The sequence below is a fragment of the Ctenopharyngodon idella genome, chromosome 19 (genome assembly GCF_019924925.1).
Source record: "Ctenopharyngodon idella isolate HZGC_01 chromosome 19, HZGC01, whole genome shotgun sequence".
Taxonomy (NCBI): Eukaryota; Metazoa; Chordata; class Actinopteri; order Cypriniformes; family Xenocyprididae; genus Ctenopharyngodon; species Ctenopharyngodon idella.
In genome coordinates, this window is record NC_067238.1 from 2,001,256 (window position 1) to 2,020,551 (window position 19,296).

Here is a 19,296-nt window from a genome sequence, read left to right on the forward strand (position 1 = left end):
AAACCAAAAAAACCAAGAGAACCGAACTACAAGTGTGAACACACTCTTAGTTAAGCAGTGGAGACACCAGCATCCAAAATGATTCAGACTTTTCAGTGGTTCACAGAATTAGGATATGATGTCTTATCTTTCAGACAGATTTGTTATACTTCATTGCATAAATGTTGATATGGCAAAATATGTGGAATTCAGGAAGTTATCTCTATATGAGACCAAAATCCCCAGACATCAGTGTTTAAATCAAGTCTCTTGCTGGTTGCTGAATGTTATTGAATATGTGATAAAAGCTCATGATTTTGCTTGTTCAATTGAGTGCAACAGTCGGGTTCCTGAAGTATAACTTAGAAACCCATAAGAGAGCCTTAATTTGAGCTATGAGGTTGTTAATTAGTATTTGCTTCTGTTGAAGTCGTTAGCCTGCATTATATAAACTTAGTTTTAAATAATCGTAAATACAGCAGAATTCCACCAATCAGAGAGTGGAAACAAACAAAACATGCCAAAAGATTTCTTTAGCTCCTCCCACTCCCATGAAGTAATTGAGTAATAAATCTCCCTACACTCTCAACAATAATTTGTAAATATATTTGCATATTTGGCAATATACTTAACACATATTGTTTTTATATATAATCACATTTCATTAAATGAGTAGTTTTATATTTCTCCATTTTTTTTTTTTTTTATTCGATTATGCTGTTTGCAATGCTTCATGGGATTGTAGTTTTTTCCATCCCTAAAGCCTTAAAATTCAGTCTTGTACCTTTGTATTTTTGTCTGATTTTCAAATACTTTTTTTACTTCAAATTAAAGTTTGTTATGTTATGATTCACCTCATAGCTGGTTAGTTTGGTTTATGGCTTGTAAAGCTTTAATGAAGACTTTTTTTAAATACCTATGGGAGAAATTAATGGAAAAAATACTTCCGGAACCAACGCTGCTGAAATAGGTGGTGGGCACTGCACTCTATTCCTTAAATCTATGAATTATTTTATTTTATTTTATTTTATTTTATTTTATTTTATTTTATTTTATTTTATTTTATTTTATTTTGGCTTTTAGTTCATTACTCTTTTACGAGCTCGTGTGTGTTAGCTTTGATCTTATCATAAGCAAGTGTACTCCTAAAAGTCGACAAAGTAAATGTTTAGCAGATATACAGTACAAGGTACAAAAATACAGTCTCTTCCTGTTTTCTGCCAGAATTATTGATGACATCATCTCCTGCTCAAGCGTGTGTAACTTGCGTTCATAAAACCATTTCATGGGGTCTTTAAATGACTGGTCAAATAAATTTTCATTCAGTTTCTTAATGGCATTGTGTTCTCTTTCACATTTCTCTTTATTTGGGTTGGACTGGATCAGCTACTGTTGAAAATTGCTGTCCTTATAACTTCTGTTGTCAGATGTGTGTCGATGTTTGGAGTTTGTTGGATGTGTATTTGTATTACCAAGCAACATTTAATAATTCACATAAAGTACTGTGCTTCTGTGTGATGGGTTTCAATACATCTAACTTTGTTTGTCTCTACACACAGGCACTTTGAAGGATCCATCAAGGGTATGTTTCTTTCTGTCATTGTTTGACTTTATTTTTTTATATATATTTTTCTGTCATTCTACAGTAAAGCAAGTATCATCAATATTTGGGAATAGATGAGCTGTTTGTATAAAGCTTTTCTTCATGTTGACTTCATGAAGTCTTAGCCAGTGTATCATTTCCTGCCTAGTTCCCATAGGTGATATTTTAAGCATTTACAAACATGTCCGATGCCAGACGTTTGGTCTTTGTCACCAGTGGACTGAGAATAGTTTGCAGTAAGGAATGTTCTCTACAGTTGTTATAAAATTCTTTCCCACTGTTACACTGTGTCCCAACCAGATACAATGAGATGTTTCTCTGTCAATTTCCAAAGCAAAGTGAAAATTACTGCTACAAAGAGCCCATAATTGTTGCAATTTGTGCAACAATTTTTAATCACCTGGTGTTTTGGTGATTTTAGAAGATGTATGAAGTCAGTTCTCCTCAATGTCATAACCACAGGTGTAGAGAATCACATTAACTATAGACATCATCCAATGACATTTGACTACCAGTTAATTTTTTGTACTTTGTTTAATTTTAATCAGTAAATCTATTGTTTCATAGTCTGTAATTTACAGCCCGAGATACTGTACACTATCGTTCAAAAGATTGGGGTCAGTAAGATTAAGAAAATAAAATAATTAATGAATTTTTATTCAGCAAGGATGCATTTAATTGATCGAAAATGGCAGTAAAGACATTTAGAATATTATAAAATATTTATATTTCAAATAAATGCTGTTCTTTAAATCTTCACATTTTCCACAAAAATATTAAGCAGCAGAACTGTTGTCAACACTGAACATTAAAAAAAAAAAAAAAAAAAGCAAAATCAACATTTTTGTTTACATTAGATTTTACTAAATGTTTATTGTGTTACTAATGTAAATAAGACATTCAGTATTTTTAAATGTGTCTTAAGTATGCAAGTACTTTTTGTGGCCACATCAAGTGAAATGAGTTTTAGACCCATGAGATTTTGCAGTGGGCGGAGCTTCTCACCGCAACACAAAAATTTAACTTAAGCGTCCAACAAAATGTCTAATTGCACAGTGTTTTTGTTGCAGTTAGTGAGAACAAAAACTCTAAGATTAACATTTAAGATTTACTGGCCCGGTTTCACAGACAAGGCTTAGCCTAAGCAAGGATTAGGCCTTAGTTCAATTAGGATATTTAAGTATCTTTTATAAACGTACACTTGAAAAAAAAACATTACTGGTGTGCATCTTGATACAAAACAATAGCAGTGACGTATTTTAAGATATGTCAGCACAAGTTGCTTTCAGTTAAAACAGCTCAAACATTCATTTTAGTCTTGGACTAGCATAAGCCTTGTCTGTGAAACCGGGGGTAGGTTTGTTGCTTTATCATGTTGTGCCTGGTTAGGACACAATATACAGGCCCTCACATAGACATTATATTAAGTACTGACGAGCTGTTTCTCATGGTTACATAAAGTGTCAAGTATCTGTCAAACCCATGTTCCTGATACGCTGCTGAAATATACCATCAGGAGTCAGGACTCACGTTGAGTTTATTATAAGAAAAGATGAGCACTGAGAGTCCTGTAGTTATATAACACGTCTCTTTTATTTGATCTCCTTCCTGTCTCCAACCGAGGCGTGTGTGCGCTGTTTACCATAATTCTTGCATATGTTACTAAACTTAGCAGCAACGCTTCACTTGGTAATCTATTCTGTTTTGATTAATAATAGAAGTTATATAAAACCTGTTTTTTTATTATTTTTATTATTATTATTTGTCAGGTGAGATCTGCGTGTGTTCTGGAATATGACATCCTTTGTGACTTTTCTAAAGATTTTAGTTATTGGTTCTCTTTTAAAACCTAGTTATCTGCCTACCTAGACAGCATTTAATGCACTTTCTTCTGTAAATAAGGAAAGTCAAACCACTTAGACCATAATCTAACCCAGGATAATGCAATTCCAGAATGCACTGCAAGCTCATGAAAAAAAAAAAAAAAAATCTAAGATGGCTGATGGTATCAAGAACTTCTGACCAGAAATGATGATATATAGGTTTGTTGAAGCCATCCACATTATTTCAACTTGTTTTTAAAATAATCGTGTTTAACAGTGAAATTCATGGTGAAAAACATTACCCATGATGCTGTACAGAAAATTCCACCAATCAGAGAGTCGGAGCGAGAAAATCGTGCCAACAGAGCTCCCCCTACACTCTCAAAATACTTTAAGGGGTCATGAATTGAGAAATCAACTTTTCCATGAGCTTTTGATATATAAGAGGTCATCGTACTATAAGAATATCCTGTAAATTTCAGAACTGAAAACATCCTTGTTAGTCCAATAAAAGCTTTTATTGACACCAGGCCTAGATTACGGCTGATCCTGAAATGTGCCTGTCGTAGATAGGTGAAATGCCACTTCCGCAGAAGAAATCAACGCCTACTTCATCATTGCAATGTTAGCCCCGCCCACTGGTGTGTTAGTGAGATGAGGAGGAGTGAAGAGCAATACAACAGGACAAAAATAGCATTACCTTTCAAAGGATCCTTATCAGTTTATCAGTGACTGAGTTCTGGACTCGTGCCAAAACTCCTTTTATTTCTAAATTATGACAATTTTTGATGTAAAAAGCATACTAACATTATAAGTGCACCGCAGGAAACATTATAAAACAATAAAACAACGCAGTTCATGACCCCTTTAAATATTTGTGTAAATGTGCAAATTTTGCAATACACTTAAAATATAGTGTTTCTATAGATATAATGAACAACTTTAAATAAATAATTTTAGATTTCACCATTGTTTTTATTTCGATCGTCATTAGCAATGCTTCATGGGGTTGTAGTTCTTCCCTCCGCTAAAGCCGTTAAGTGTACGGTCTTCTACCTTTGTCTTTTTGTCAGATTTTTTTGCTTCAAATAAAAATTTGTAGTGATTCACCTCATAGCTGATTGGTTTGGTTCATGGCTTATAATGCTCTAAAAGAGACTTTTTAAAAAATCTCTATGGGAAAATTAATGGAAAAATACTTCCGGAACCAATGCAGCTAAAAAAGTGGGCAGGCACTGTTGCACTCTATTGGAATCAATTGTGGGAGTTTGAGATTTATGTAGTTTTCTATTAAGAAGTCAGTTTGTGCAACATTATTTTAATGTAATAATCAGCATTTTTTTTTTTTTTCTCACAGCATGGGATGGACAGTCTCTCCATGAGGTCATCGGACAGTGATGTAAGCGACGTGTCCGCTATGTCGAGTGCATCTCGGCTTAGCAGCACGAGCTACATGTCTGTCCAATCAGAAAGGGTGCGAGCGAGTCGCAAGATCAGGTAGGCACACAATAAACCCACTGACCTGTGATATCTTTGGATGTATCTCCAGCCATGGACAAACCCTCTGGTCACACTTACTGTACTTCTGGTGAGTTCAGGTTTGGCTCTCTCTGCTTGCGAATGAACCAAACTTCTGAACTTTCCGAGAGTGTGTTTACCAATGGCTGAGATGACATCACATGTTTTTGAAAAGACTTGGTGACTCTAATAAAGAAATGTCCAGCTCATATTTTACCTCAAAATCAAAAGGGAAAGAAATATTTTGCATAATGTTTTTAAACATAACAGTTCTCATTACTGTAATTTTATTAATCATTTTATTTAATTATATAACATTGTTTTATTTCATATTACAGAATTAAGGAGACTTTTTCACACGACACTAATGAGAATTTTGAGTAGAAAACCTTACTTTTCATAAACGTTGCAATACAAAGTGTATTATTAAAATATGAATTGGACATTGGAGTATTTTCATAAGATTAACCTGTTAACAGAAGGAACTCAAAGTATGTGACAGCATCATTTTGTGGCCTTTATTGTCGCAGAATTAGAAGAGTTAATTTATTTTCACACTATCATTCTGTTATTTCGTTCAATGTTTCTATTATTTTCATAATCTGCATGTCTGCTAAGCTCATGGCTGTCTGTTCTGTGTCTTTTCTGTCCTGCATGCTTCCTTTCATGGTGTCATGTCTTGGTTTATGTGTCTGTCTGGCTGTCCATGTGCGCATCTGTCTGTGTGTGTGTATGTGTCAGCCGTGCGGAGGCCCTTCAGAGTCAGGGAGAGGAGGGTGCTGTTGTTGTGGAAGAGCAGGTGGAAGCAACGACAGCAAGCGCACAGGGGGCGGGGCATGAAGGGGGGGTGGGTGGCACTGCTGAGAACCCAGAGGAGGAGGAAGAAGAGGAGGAACCTGAGAGGTTAGAAGCAGAGTGTCTCATAAACCTAGCTAATGTCCTCTAACTAGTGTCCTTTAGCTGATGTCTTCCAACTTAGTGTTCTCCAGCTAGTGTCCTCAGCTAATGTTCTCCTCAGTCTGATAATGCCCCTATATATTTGATGTATTCTGATGTAAACTAGAATTTAGGAAATCTAGGAAAACTAGGAAATAGAATTACACAGTGTTGTGCAAGTGTGTGTTCTTGTGTGTGTGTTAAGTTGTTAACAAAAAATATATTAATATTTATTAATAATTAATATTAATACTAATATAAGTGTTATTTGCTTTTAGACAAACTGAACAAAACAGGTTTAAACTGGAATCTAAACTTTGATTAGACCAACATAAAAATGCACTTTAAATGCGTTTTGGTCAATCGGATCACAAGTGGGTGAGGGAGGCACAAACCCGTTTCCACCTTGTATTTTAATCCGCCTATTTGGCGTAAAAGGGAGGGTCTATGAGCGGGTAATTGTATGGGCTTTTTCAGATCTTTCAATCTAATGGACAAAATAAGCTCACGCAATTTACATATGAACGCGCCCAGAGACGACAGAAAAACATACAGAGAGTAGCAGCTTTCGTTTTCTGAATACTGTGAAGAAATCAGGAATGGTGAGAGAACATTGTGCTTGGTACATTTTTTGTCTTCAAACTAAACTTGGGTCTTCAGCTGACAAAGTTTAAATCCCGTCTGGCTCGCGCTTTCCAAAATGTTTATGCATTAGTTCAGTAGGTGGTCTTTTGCGCTGTTCGAACACATTCAACTACATGAGCGTTTACACTACAAAAGCAATACGGTCGAATGCGTTTTCGACTACCTCCGGAAATGGTCGAAAGTGAACAAGCTCAAAACATTTTACACCCCCTTTACACCTGTGTTTAGCGTCGTCCACTTGTGATCCGATCAACCAAAACGCACCTTAATACCAGGTGGCAACACTGCCTAAATGAAATTTTCAGTGCATGTGTCTTGTTATCCAATTCTGTGTTTGGTAGTTCTGAATGACACCTCTCTCCATTGCCCTGTAATTCGTCATATTGTCCCAAAAGAGTTTGAGTCTTACATAATATCACTGTCATCTTAGTAACCCTGGGGAGTGCTACGTGAACAGCTGCCATCTCCGTTCCAATTAGAGCAAAAACAAGAAAAAAAACTCTCAAGTTCTCAAGCATTTCCAGCAATTTACACTTCAATAAGTTTTCAGTACCATTTGTGGGTCACTGACTGAATATAGATGAAGTGTTTGTGATCATTAAAACGCTACAGCAGATAAAATAGAATTTTAATGTTGTTAACTGAATTTTTCACCAATTAGCAACTGCAGTAGCATGACTTCTTACATAAACAGCATTCTGTGCTCTCATACAGATGTTGAGTAGCTTAGACTGCATTTTTATTAGGTTACAGTCGTTTTAGAGCAGCACCAGCATTCTTCAAAATGTTTTATGGCTCTTTCTTTTTGACGACACTGTATGACGGTCATTCATGTTGCGTTAATGAGGGGGGGGAGTATCATTCATAGACTCAAATGCAGTTGTCATAGCCAGACAAGGTCATTTCTTGTCTAAGTTATTGTGCATTCATACAGACAGAATCATTAGGTCTCGTAGCTTCTGCCTACACATCACAGGAAATGAAAACATTCAGCATTCTTCCTCCCTGTCTTCAATGGTTTCTCAAGTTTCCACAGACACACTGGCCCTCATTTATCAAACGATCATACACCAGAAAACTGTGCGTATGCTCGTTTCCATGCAAAATTTGGCATTTATCAATATGAGCGTGAGCGTTGACTACAGTCAAATCTCACGTCAGGTCTCAGCTCGTGTACGCACGTTTTTGAGTCAGCGGGAGCTTGCGTGCAGCATAGTAAATCTGGTGGAGAACTGTTATGAGAAAATTTTGATTATTTTCTTTTCCTCACTAACTGATCATTAACCATTAAACGACACAATTAAAATGTCAAATTAAAATTAAATTAGAATAGATGCGTGTCTTAAAATACCATAAATGTTTTTTTTTCTTTCCAGGGATTTTGCTTTGCGTGCGCAAATGGCAACATCAACAGAACATAAGGATTCACACATCATACACCTGCAATGCAGAGAAAAACAGAATAATAAGGAATAAAAAATAGGACTACACGATATTTCACTGAAATAATTAACAGATTAACAAAACAAAAGAGAAAAACTGTGCATCAAGTAGGGCTAGTACAGTCTACGCTCGCATTGTATTAGTTTTCTTTATTTTATTAAAATGTTTATTTTATTAAATCCAATTGATCGCACGGGCGCCTCACTCACACATGCAGACCCAACATATCAGTTCTAGCATTGCTAACTTTAGATTTATCAGCAAACTAAAATGCAGGGAAAGTTAACACTGCTCAGTATAATGGTCCGCTATAGGAGTACACCTGTACCAGTCGGCGCGTGTGAAGGATGATGTTTTACATGGATATTGAAACAAGAGTGAAATAGAAAGCCTTGTTTACATAATGAACAGTAGTTCAGCAAGCAATAAATGTTACATCGCGAATATGGAAACGTTTGGATACCTCCCGAATGAGAGAGGTAGGCTATGTGAGCCCAATTCAGTTTTGCTTTAAATAAATTCATTTCTGCTTTATAATGCATGTCACTATAGCCTAATTTGTGTTTAAATTTATAATGTATAGCTACTTATTTTTCATTCTTGTTCTGTTCTGAATAAAATAAATTTAAAGGATTTTCTGTGGAGGTACTAAAATAACCAAGTTGATATATATTAATAATGTTTGTAAGTGTTTTGTTTTATTTACCGGTATTTTTACTCGTTTCGCTATCGTAGAGTATGATCCAATACTTTAGTTACTCATTTCTAGTGAATGATACTATGAGCCTGTAGTACTTAATCGATATTGTTCAAAGGTTTAGGGTCAGTAATGTTTTAATATTTTTGAAAGTATCTTATGCTTATAATTTCATGATCCTTTAGAAATCATTCTAATATGCTGATTTGGAAACATTTCTTATTATTTTATATGTTGAGATTTTTTTTTTTTTTTTTTTTTTTTTGATGAATAGAAAGTCTGAAGAACAACATTTATTTGAAATAGAAATTTTAAATGTCTTTACTGTCACTTTTGATTAATTTAATGCATCTTTGCTGAAAAAAAAAAAAAATCTTACTGACCCCAGACTTTTGAACGGTACTGTAAATATAAACATAAAATATGCTCAGTATGTATACAAACTTTAGACTGGTCATTTCATGAGACATCAAAATTGAATTTATATAAAATAAAAGGGCTTGATGCACTATGAAAATGTAATGTAATTTTCAGAACTCAAAACCTGCTCCTTCTGAAGGAGTTTTTCAGTCTGATCTTAATCATTTGCATGTTTTCTTTTCTTAAAAAAAATACAAAAACTTCTAAAAAAAAAAAAAACAACAAGTTCAAGTTTATTTACAAAGCACATTTAAAAACAAAAAATGTTGTACCAAAGTGCTGTACAATTCAGAAAATACAGTTAAAGAACTTAAAAAAAACTGAATTAAATAAAATGAGCAAAGCATAATAGAAAAACAGACTCAAAGAAGTAAAACAGATCATACAAATTAAACTCATACAACTAAAACACCTATACATCTCAGGCAACTCTATAGGCTAAAGAGGAAAAAAAATGTGTCTTCAACCTAGATTTGAATATGGCAAATGTGGAAGAAGACCTAACAAAAACTGGAAGTGCATTCCACACCCTGGGGGCTGCAACTACAAACGCCGGTCACCCTTAGTTTTCAAACTGGAATGAGGAACAGAGAGAAGTAACTGATTCAGTGAACGAAAAGACCTCAGTACAGAACGTCAGGTTGTAGATGCATATTAAAAAAAATAAATAACACATACATTTGAGTCAGTGTTCATAGTGTCACACGTTTAATGTCAGATGATCCTGCCTCATAAAGACTTTAAAATTCAGAGCAAAGACGAGGGTTGAAGACAGTTGCCATAGAAACAGCTTCATCCTCTTCTTCACAGCTGTATTAGTATATTTTAACTCTGTGTCAATAGAACTGTCCTCATACAAGTCTCCTGATAGTATTTTTATATGGTAGATACAAACCCAGAAAAAAAGTTCACCTAAAACTTGCCATTCACAGAAAAACAAAGAGAAAGTAATCTCCTGTTTCTATTAGTAAGACGGGTCACTGGCACAGGATTCAATCTCATGTTAGTAGCCTAAAGCCATCTTCTCATGTCTTTTCAGCAGAGTGAGTCACTGTCTCATTATTTTCTCCTTGTTTGACTCAAGAGCTTGTCTCACGTCACCTAAATAGGTCATTATATAAGCTTTCCGCATAAATACTGGATAAATACTTCATATTACAGTCTCTGTACATACCTGACCTTTCTACAAGATATGCTGGAGTAGATCTTTTTAATTAAATTAAATAATGCTAATCCTAATGCTGATTAATTGAATTAATTGTGCAGAGACTGACTTTACACTAGAGCCATATTTTTTGTTCTTTACAGCAATCTCTCAAAGCAGGTGAACTCAAAATAGACACAGCAGTCTCTGCATCTCATGACACCATTATGACTTCTTACAAAATAAAATAAGTCTGCAATCAAACTTTTTTTGGTTAAAAATTATCCAAAATCAATTTTTGAGCAAGTACATAACCAGCCAGTGTTCAAAACTATCTGCTTACCTTAGCCTGATTCACAACGGTAAGCTTGTAATAATGTTTTCTAATTTAGGTGGTACTGGTAGGTTTCCGTGGAAAATTCGAGCATGCGACCGTTCGTCATTACGTCACATCTGTTTACATAAAGAAGGAGTCCCATCTAGTAGGCCAGTGGTTCCCAAACTGGGGTATGCGTACCCCTGGGGGTACGTGACGTGACAGAGGGGGTACGCGAACAAAATGCTGAGTTTTGTCATTCATTTAATTCTTCCCCAGCTTTAAATGACATTAAAACCGAGCATGTTATTTATGACACAATGTCGTAAATACATGACATCCAATCAAAATACCACATCTTTTGCGGTCAAACTGACTAAATCCATTTCTATATATGCAGCGTGCATATGGGTGCTTATAGGTTACGTCAGAGTCTGCTGCCTTAGCAGATCGTGCTACATTACTGCCGTTCTCGACAATGTACCTGTAGATTTAGCACTTACTAGCATGAAAAACAAATAGCCTGGCACAGAAGGTGCATAGAGATCAATTTAAGATTCAAACTCTTGATACAAAACATACCTTTTGTGAGTTCTTGTTTTTAATGTTGATAAAATTACACGAGCAAGAATGCAAATCCAAATATCTACACGTTTGCAAATGTGACATTGATTTTATAGAACAGTTCAACAAACAAACGGGTAATATTAAGTGATGTTCTTCACAATATTGTCACTGTTTACTCTATTTTGCAACGAAATAATAGTTCTAACAAAAGCCACAGCAGAACTACAACAGACACAGCGGTGTTTCGTAAACAAATCTTTTTCAATGGATCGTTCGTGAAAGTCATTGATTCAATGATTCATTCATAAATACAGCCACTTGCTTCATTACTGAATGAACGAATGACTGGGTGACTCACGCATTAAGACTTACTACTGGCTGTTTTAGTATGTAAAATAATAGCTTTTTTACATTTTTATCATCGTTGCATGTTTCTCTATTGAACTTTTTTTTTATTATTTAAAACATTATTAATGTTGTAAAGGCATTTATAAAGATAATAAATGCACTGGAAGGTCAATTTAGGGGGCAAATAATGTCCCTTAATGGAAAAGGTGTAGTCTAAGTGGAAGAGAGGGGGTACGCAGAAGGATGGTAAATGCCTCAGGGGGTACTGCACTCTAAGTTTGGGAACCACTGTAGTAGGCTATATCATGTGAGGATGCTGCAGGTGGCGGATCATGTATAGCCTTTTCTCACAGCAGCTGGAATAATTAAACTAATCATTTTTATGGCGGACTGTATGGTATGACAAATTAACGTTAGAGATTAGACTACAGAAATTGAAATCTACAGGTAATGCTAATATACACGTAGTCACACAATGCTGATGTTGTTAACATTAACAATTTGAGAGCAAAGTATAACAATAATAATAATTTGCACGGTTTGATGTGATATGAGCTAAGCATTTGTTAGATTTAATCACCATTGGTAGTGCGATTTATTGTAATGCTTTTTTTCTCAGTTGGTCAGAACAAAAGTGGAAGATTTGTTACTTACTGTTCAGATGACATTTTCCGGTGAAAATTCTTATTTTGGCTATACTTCCAAGACTACAATCTGTGATTCTGAAGTACAGTATCCACCGTTGCGGTGACTGACAGCCACCCATTGTCCTCAAAACATTAGATTTATCTGCACGGAGGAGCCGTGCCGATGCACAACCCACGTAAAGATGATAATTCACAAATAACTGCGATTGCAGGTTTCAAACAGAGATGGCGACAAAGAGGCAAAACTTACGGACTGCAGCTATAATAAATGCTTTAGAAGTTTTTTTTTTATTTTTAGTTCATGTTAACTTGTGTAAGTAATCATTGTTAACAAATGGAATCTTATTGTACATTCTTACCGAGATTTCAATATTCACCCTGGTTCCCTCAACAAATAATAGGAGTTTTCCATTGGTTTTGGATTATTGTAGAAAACAAGCTCAGTGACCCACAAAAATGTATGATTTGTACACATTTTGTTCGTAATGATAATCTTCACAAATGAACACAACTTTAATGAATAAATAAAATTGGCAGAAGTAAAAAGCTAAACATAGGCCATAAACAAACTATACCATGGTCAAATGATTTTAATAGCTATGTTTCCATCCAAAGTTACGTATTTAACCTATGTGCAAAATTTGAATATCGCATAAAACATTTGCGAATAAAGCAGCGTTCCATCCAGTGAGTCGAAGAGGACAAAATCGTCACTTCCTGATAAACTAGCACTAAATATCACTAAGAAAAGTAAGAGAAGCCACTGCATATAATAATTTCTGTAGATAATAAATAATTTGATCTTTAGATTGTGCAGATGAAACACAATATGTCATTTATCTTTTGATTTACCTAAAAACTCATTCAAAAAAACCATTGACTTCAGTCTGATGGAACCAGAAGTGCTAAAATGAAACTCGTTTCTGGGTTTTGGCCTACAAAAATACGTCACCCCTGCAGCACTGTATAGCTGCTGGTCATGTTGTTGCTCCCCAGTAGATGTCATACCCTTTGGATGTTATACCAGTGTGACTGTCCTTCACCTTTGACCCTGCTGCTAAATCCTATAGCTGAAGCCTGTCCCTTCCTCTCTCTTCCTGTCCCTGTCCTCCTCTCTTTCCCTCTTCCTGTATCACCTCTGCCTGACATCGCTGACAGTGAGTTTACATCTAAAATGAAACACAGGGCTCAGACGGCCACCCCTGGCTCCAACATCACCAAGAGTTCCAGTGTGGGTGGAGACATGTGCTCGCTGGGCAGGAACGACGATGAGGACGATGACAAGAAGAGGCGCTCCAGCTTTGGGGCGAAGATGGCCGCCATGGTGGGACTGGGGAAAAAGAGTCAAAGTACCTCGCAGCTGGACCCAGAGGGTGAGTGAGCTGTGCTGGTACATTAACCCAACAGTATGACCAACTTTCAAACACTTTACACTTCTCATCCACGTGAAATGTATACATTTTTGTTCTCATTTTATTTACAATGAATAAGAATGCATGGTTGATACTATGTTTTGCTGCTGACCTAAATAACAGATAAAGAGAAGACTTTGTTTAGGTGAGGTATTTTGCAGAGCATTCAGTTCAATTGTAAATGAAATCAATATGCACAGATTCAACCTGTTAAAACAGCCCAATCTTCTGAGATGTGATTTGTCTATTTTTGTCAGTGCGAGTTAGTCAGGGTGTTGTGTTTAATGCGGCATTTATCAGCACAATGGCTTGGAGCAGATCCTTTCACGTGCTGCTCTTCAGATAAATGTGGAGGAACTGTGAACGTGTTTTTCTAGGCCACAGTGTTTGTTATTGTGGAGATGAACTGGGTCTGGCCGACTCAAGGTCTGTCACATGTCGATATTCAGACCACGGTGTTGCAGTTGCACTAGTGGCTTCATCATCATGGAGTGCACGTCAATATTTCACTAAGTGCTTCGTGAGTGATGACCACAACATGGTTCTAGAGGAAAAACCAGGCTGAAACTCCATCAAGGGCTGTCTTTATGGAACAATACATTGGTCATACTTGAGATCTATGCCCATGTCCTATGTGATTTAAGGATACACATAAATGTGTGCTTAATTCATCCTAGGGCTGTGCGATTAATCAAATTTTAGTTTAAATTTAGATTTTGGCTTCCAGCGATTATGAAATCATGAAAATCAAGATAAAATGATTATTATGCCGCATCCCATTACAGTGGTGTGCTTTCGCTTCTCCTTAAAAGCCTAAACTTAATGTCAAAATCAGTAAAATCATGTAACGTGACTTTTAAAACCGAGTTCACACTGTACGATTTATAATAGTCCTTTACTATTGTTGCTTGTCAGTCTGTATGAACATGATCCCCACTATTAGCCATGTCACGCTGTGGGATCTCAGTTGTCTTTAATTTGTTAAAATTCAAGATTTGTGAAAAAAACAGTCGCACACGAAGACTCATCCAGAGTTTTACATCATCAATCCGTGATGGTGATGGTGATGGTGAGCTGCGTTTACATGTGGGATTGAAATGTCTCCAGTGTTCATTTTGATCGTGGCTTGTCTTGAAAAGACAAAAAAAAAAAACCTAAGATGTGTGTGTGGAGCGAGTGTTGGTTTGTTGTTGTCGCACAAATTGTGTCATCAGGTCCTGTGCTCCTGTTGGTTTTTGATTTGACGGTTGTCGTAGGAGAAGCCATCAAAGACTACAGATTTTGACCTAGGATCAGAGGAATCTTTTATGATTCTCAAAAACGGCCAAATCGTGGCCAAAAGTGTGCACCCAGCTTACGACAGAGCAAAACACAGATAAGCAAAGTATACTTTGAGATTCAGGTGCGTGTCTAAACAGTCAAATACACACAAAAACAAGTCAAAATGCCAGGCTTGGCAGGTATTCACGTACGGGTCAATGACGTGATGGGTCATTTTTTTTGTCCAAAGGCCTTATAATAATAAAAAACAAAGATATGACATCCAAAGTATGTAAGGTAGTACTGTACAACTAGATAACTTTTATTGAATCCAAAACGTTTTAATTATATTTTGCTACATATAAAGGTATTTGAAAGATTTTAAAGCGCCAAAAGGTCATTCGGTTTAACCATCCAAAAGCCAATACAGCCATTTCATTTGTGATTAAAATATCTTAAAATGTAATAAATGTATATATTTTTTTTATTATTGCTTGATTTTATATCATCATATATCAACATAGTGTAAAATGGTATTAAAATTATGTGTAGAAGTCATCATTTTGTTATGAGAAAGAATGTCTGGAAAAATGAATTTCATTGATGTCATTCGGAGTATAAAGGGACCATTTTGGATCAAGTCATGCGTTCAATATCATGTGACAGGATGTGACATCATTCAGACACCTGCATGGTCGTGAAGCAAAATAACTAACTCTCTCTTAACTATTTGGAAAATTAATGTTTTCACTTGCTCATACGCATGTCCCAAAACATCAGGTCATTTGGTACAACCACTATAAAACATGGAAAATGTTGCAATATTTTAAAAACTTGTACTAAATATAAAATGTTTGATTGTCGTTTTGCTAGCTAGCTAGCAATCTAAGTAGCTAGCTAGCTAGATATCAGCCTGTTAGCATTGTTTGAAAGTATCACCATTTAGTATAACCAAAAGTGTCATTTGGTAAAACCGAAATTTTGGTTAAACCAAATAACTTTTTTGGTGACACATTTTGTCCATCTTGTAAAAAATGACAAAAGCCGTGTTAATTGATTATAAAAATCACATAATCTCATTGTTAACACTTAATAAAACTTAAAAATTAATTATATCTCTATTAGGTTTTTTTTACACTTTTTGAAACCTTATTCGTCAATGACCCGTACACACAATCGGTTATGTAAATGTAACAGTTGGGAGATAATAAGATGTGTATCAGTATATTGGATCCATGCGTTAGGTCTTAAATTGACAGCCAAATAAACCTGCTGCTGTCAATGTCATTAATGTTAATCAAATAACAAAACAAGAAAATTACTCTGCTTCTACACTCTTAAAAATAAAGGCTCTTTATTGCAGTCTGTGGTTCCAACCTTCAACGTCCATGGAATCTTTGCACAAAAGATTCTTTATAGTGGAAAATGGTTCCATAGATTTTTTTTAAATCTTCACAATAAGAAAACTGAGAACTGTTCACTGAGAGGTTCTTTGGGGAACCAAAAAATGGTTCCTCTATGGCATCACTGTGAAAACCCCCTTTTGGAACCTTGATTTTTAAAAGTGTAACTTTGGTCTTCCTGAATCCATCTATGTAGAGAAAAGTCAGACTTTCAATTTTGCTTTTGTAACAGCAAGACGTGGTATTTTCATATTGTTCCACACTGTTAAGCAAGAGGTCCCTTTGAGCATACAGCTCAGCCATTCAGATCAATCAGGATCATTATTCCTGATCATCTCAATTGATTGAGATCCATTTGGATCATGTAGTGCTACTGGCACAAATTATTAATAAAACTGAGTCTGAATAGGTCTGTGTTCATTCATTATACAGCCCTGTGTAATACAGGCTTAATCAGTGCCAGTAGAAATTCATGCAGAAGTCATGTGGTGCAACTGCCATGGAGGGAAAAAAAAAAAAAAAAAAACAGGAAGTGATTTAATAGAGAAAGCACCTGCAGAGCCCAGTGGTCAGCAAGTTTCCTTAAATATCAGATAATTTGACCTTTTTATGGCAAAGCAAGTTTAGTTTAGGTTGCAAAATGTCACAATGGTGCGACTTTTCAAAAACTTAATGTTTGTAAATGAATAATTCATTATATGTTACTATGTTTAAAAAAAAAACTATTGCCATAAAAAAAAAAAAAATCTATTTTAAAACATTTGGATTTGAAAAAGAAAAAATTGAAAATAATGATTAAGATGTTTATCATTTATGTCATCATATACTCACCTCTCATGTCGCTCTAAACCTGTATGACTTTCTGGAGATATTTTGATGTATGTTAGTAACTTGCAAATTAAAATACTGCTAAACACTAATGAAGTTTCAAAAAAAGAAAAAATATTCCTTTAACATCCTAAAATGACCTCCTCTTCTCTCTCTTTCTGAGAAAACACTTTTTCCATGGTGGAAGTCATGACCTAACGATTGGCCCATCTGAACACACAGCAGTATAGCAGTAATATGAGCTAGCCTTGAGGAAGTGCATGTCCCTCTCTACAGCTCACAGGTACAATTCCGATGTCCTACTGGTTTAATCGTGCCTCACACCCCGCTCTGTCTCATAAACACCTGCTGGGATAGGATGGATTGAGTCGGATGCTCCACGTGGTTATACTGTGAAATAGTTAGTCTATGATCAGACACACTGGTCAAAGCTTCTCTGTAGATAAAGCAGTTTTACAGCATTTGCCACATGCAAGTGTGTAAATTGCCCTCAGAGATGCCCTGTTGCTGTCTGTTGAGGAAAGACTGTTGGGTTTAAAAGAGCTTTACTGCTGGAGGCCCATCCTTCAGCACTTGCTTTGATTTTACTGGTGAGTTGGCATAACTGATGCAAAAGGGCATTATTTCACTTGAGTGATCTCTCTGTTGGCAAGAACACAAGCATTTCTCTGGCTTTGTGTAAAGTATGTACAGTGGGACCACAGGCTCTTGAATGTGCTCTTGTAGTGTACTTAAAATCTTAAAGGATTAGTTCACTTTAAAATGAAAATTATCCCAAGCTTTACTCACCCTCAAGCCATCCTAGGTGTATATGACTTTCTTCTTTCTGATGAACACAATCGGAGATGTATTAATAAATATCCTGACGCATCCGAGCTTTATAATGGCAGTGAGCGGGACCAACAAGTATGAAGCTAAAGAAACTGCATCCATCTTAAAAGTACTCCACATGGCTCCGGGTGTTTAATAAAGGCCTTCTGAAGCAAAGCAATGTGATTGTGTAAGAAAAAATATCCATATTTAACAAGTTATAAAGTAAAATATAGCTTCCGCCAGACCGCTTTCCGTAATCAACTGCATACAATGGAAGTCAATAGTCACCAAAACTGTTTGGTTACCAATATTCTTTAAAATATCCTATTTTGTGTTCAGGAAAACATAAATTCAGCTCTAAAAGTGTAGTGTTTAAGACAGCTATACATGGTCTACTATATAATTTTTGTACATCCACCAAGATCCCCTTAAAATAGTTTGAGGATATTTTGTGGTGCAGTAGATGCAGTTATGATTCACTCTCCCGCTGTACAGATCAACATGTTTCCATACTTAACAGGCTCATTCTCACACCCAGTGCTTGTTCCTCACGTATTTAAAGATCGTCTCCTTTCTATTTCCTGCCGGATCAGTCATATACAGCTAAAAATAAACCTCCTCATTCCTCTGATTTTCACACACAGACACACACATTCTGGAGGAGGATACACTGGCTGTGTACGTCAGTATGGCATGATGTAAAATCCTGCTGTTCACGAGCACGTCTCTTGAGTGGCACCATGATGCATGTATATTAACCATAAAAATAACACTAAACCACAAAGAGTAGAAAAATTGTTTTGTAGTACATTCTGGATTTCATTTAAAGTGCTTAATATTAGCTGTATGATTTGAAGCAACATTCATGGAAAAACGTTTTAGCAAACAGCATTAATAATATTTTTCTGACCAGGCCATTGGCTTTTGTCGTTCTGTCCAGTTTATCATTGGTTGTGATATTACAGTGTGTTTGTTTTCAGGGGTTTCAAGGTCATTAGTTCAGTCAGGTAATGAGCACCTGTTGATGTTAATGAGTCACACTGTTTTTCCTCAGAAAGATAACCTGCTGTTCCTAGGAGCTATTTACTTTTAAAGCTACATTACATTAAAGCTACCAGAATATACTAATAATCTGGAAAAAAACACAACTGTACAATATACATATCTGGTGTGTACATATGTTTGTGAAGTGTGTTTTTACAAAAACGTATAACATATTTCCTGCCTGTAAATGGATATCCTCTTAGTCACTCTTTTAATGAATGTTGCATGTGGTACCGTCGCTGATTTGCACAGATTATTTGCCCACGTTGTGCAGCTTTATCTAACTATTAGAGTGATTATTTCTTTCACGATAGTAACAACACAGTCTTGTGATCTGTGGGTAGAGCTTCTGAAAATAGGATCTAATAATGATGACAAGGACATTAAACCGAGGTGCATGATTCAGCATGTGGCAACATCCAACACACACCACTAGAAACAAAGTTACAA

The 19,296-nt window shown here is 35.8% G+C and overlaps 1 protein-coding gene across 16 annotated transcripts in view; it reads left to right on the forward strand.

Annotated features, from left to right (window-relative positions):
• The window catches only part of rims2b (regulating synaptic membrane exocytosis 2b), a 156,592-nt gene that overhangs the window by 123,746 nt on the left and 13,550 nt on the right, over nucleotides 1–19,296 (forward strand). For all 16 annotated transcript variants that reach the window (XM_051873788.1, XM_051873789.1, XM_051873795.1 and 13 more), the window contains 3 exons: nucleotides 1,539–1,561; nucleotides 4,763–4,902; nucleotides 13,245–13,459. In XM_051873788.1, the coding sequence (XP_051729748.1) occupies nucleotides 1,539–1,561; nucleotides 4,763–4,902; nucleotides 13,245–13,459 (378 nt within the window). The remainder of the gene's footprint in view (nucleotides 1–1,538; nucleotides 1,562–4,762; nucleotides 4,903–13,244; nucleotides 13,460–19,296) is intronic.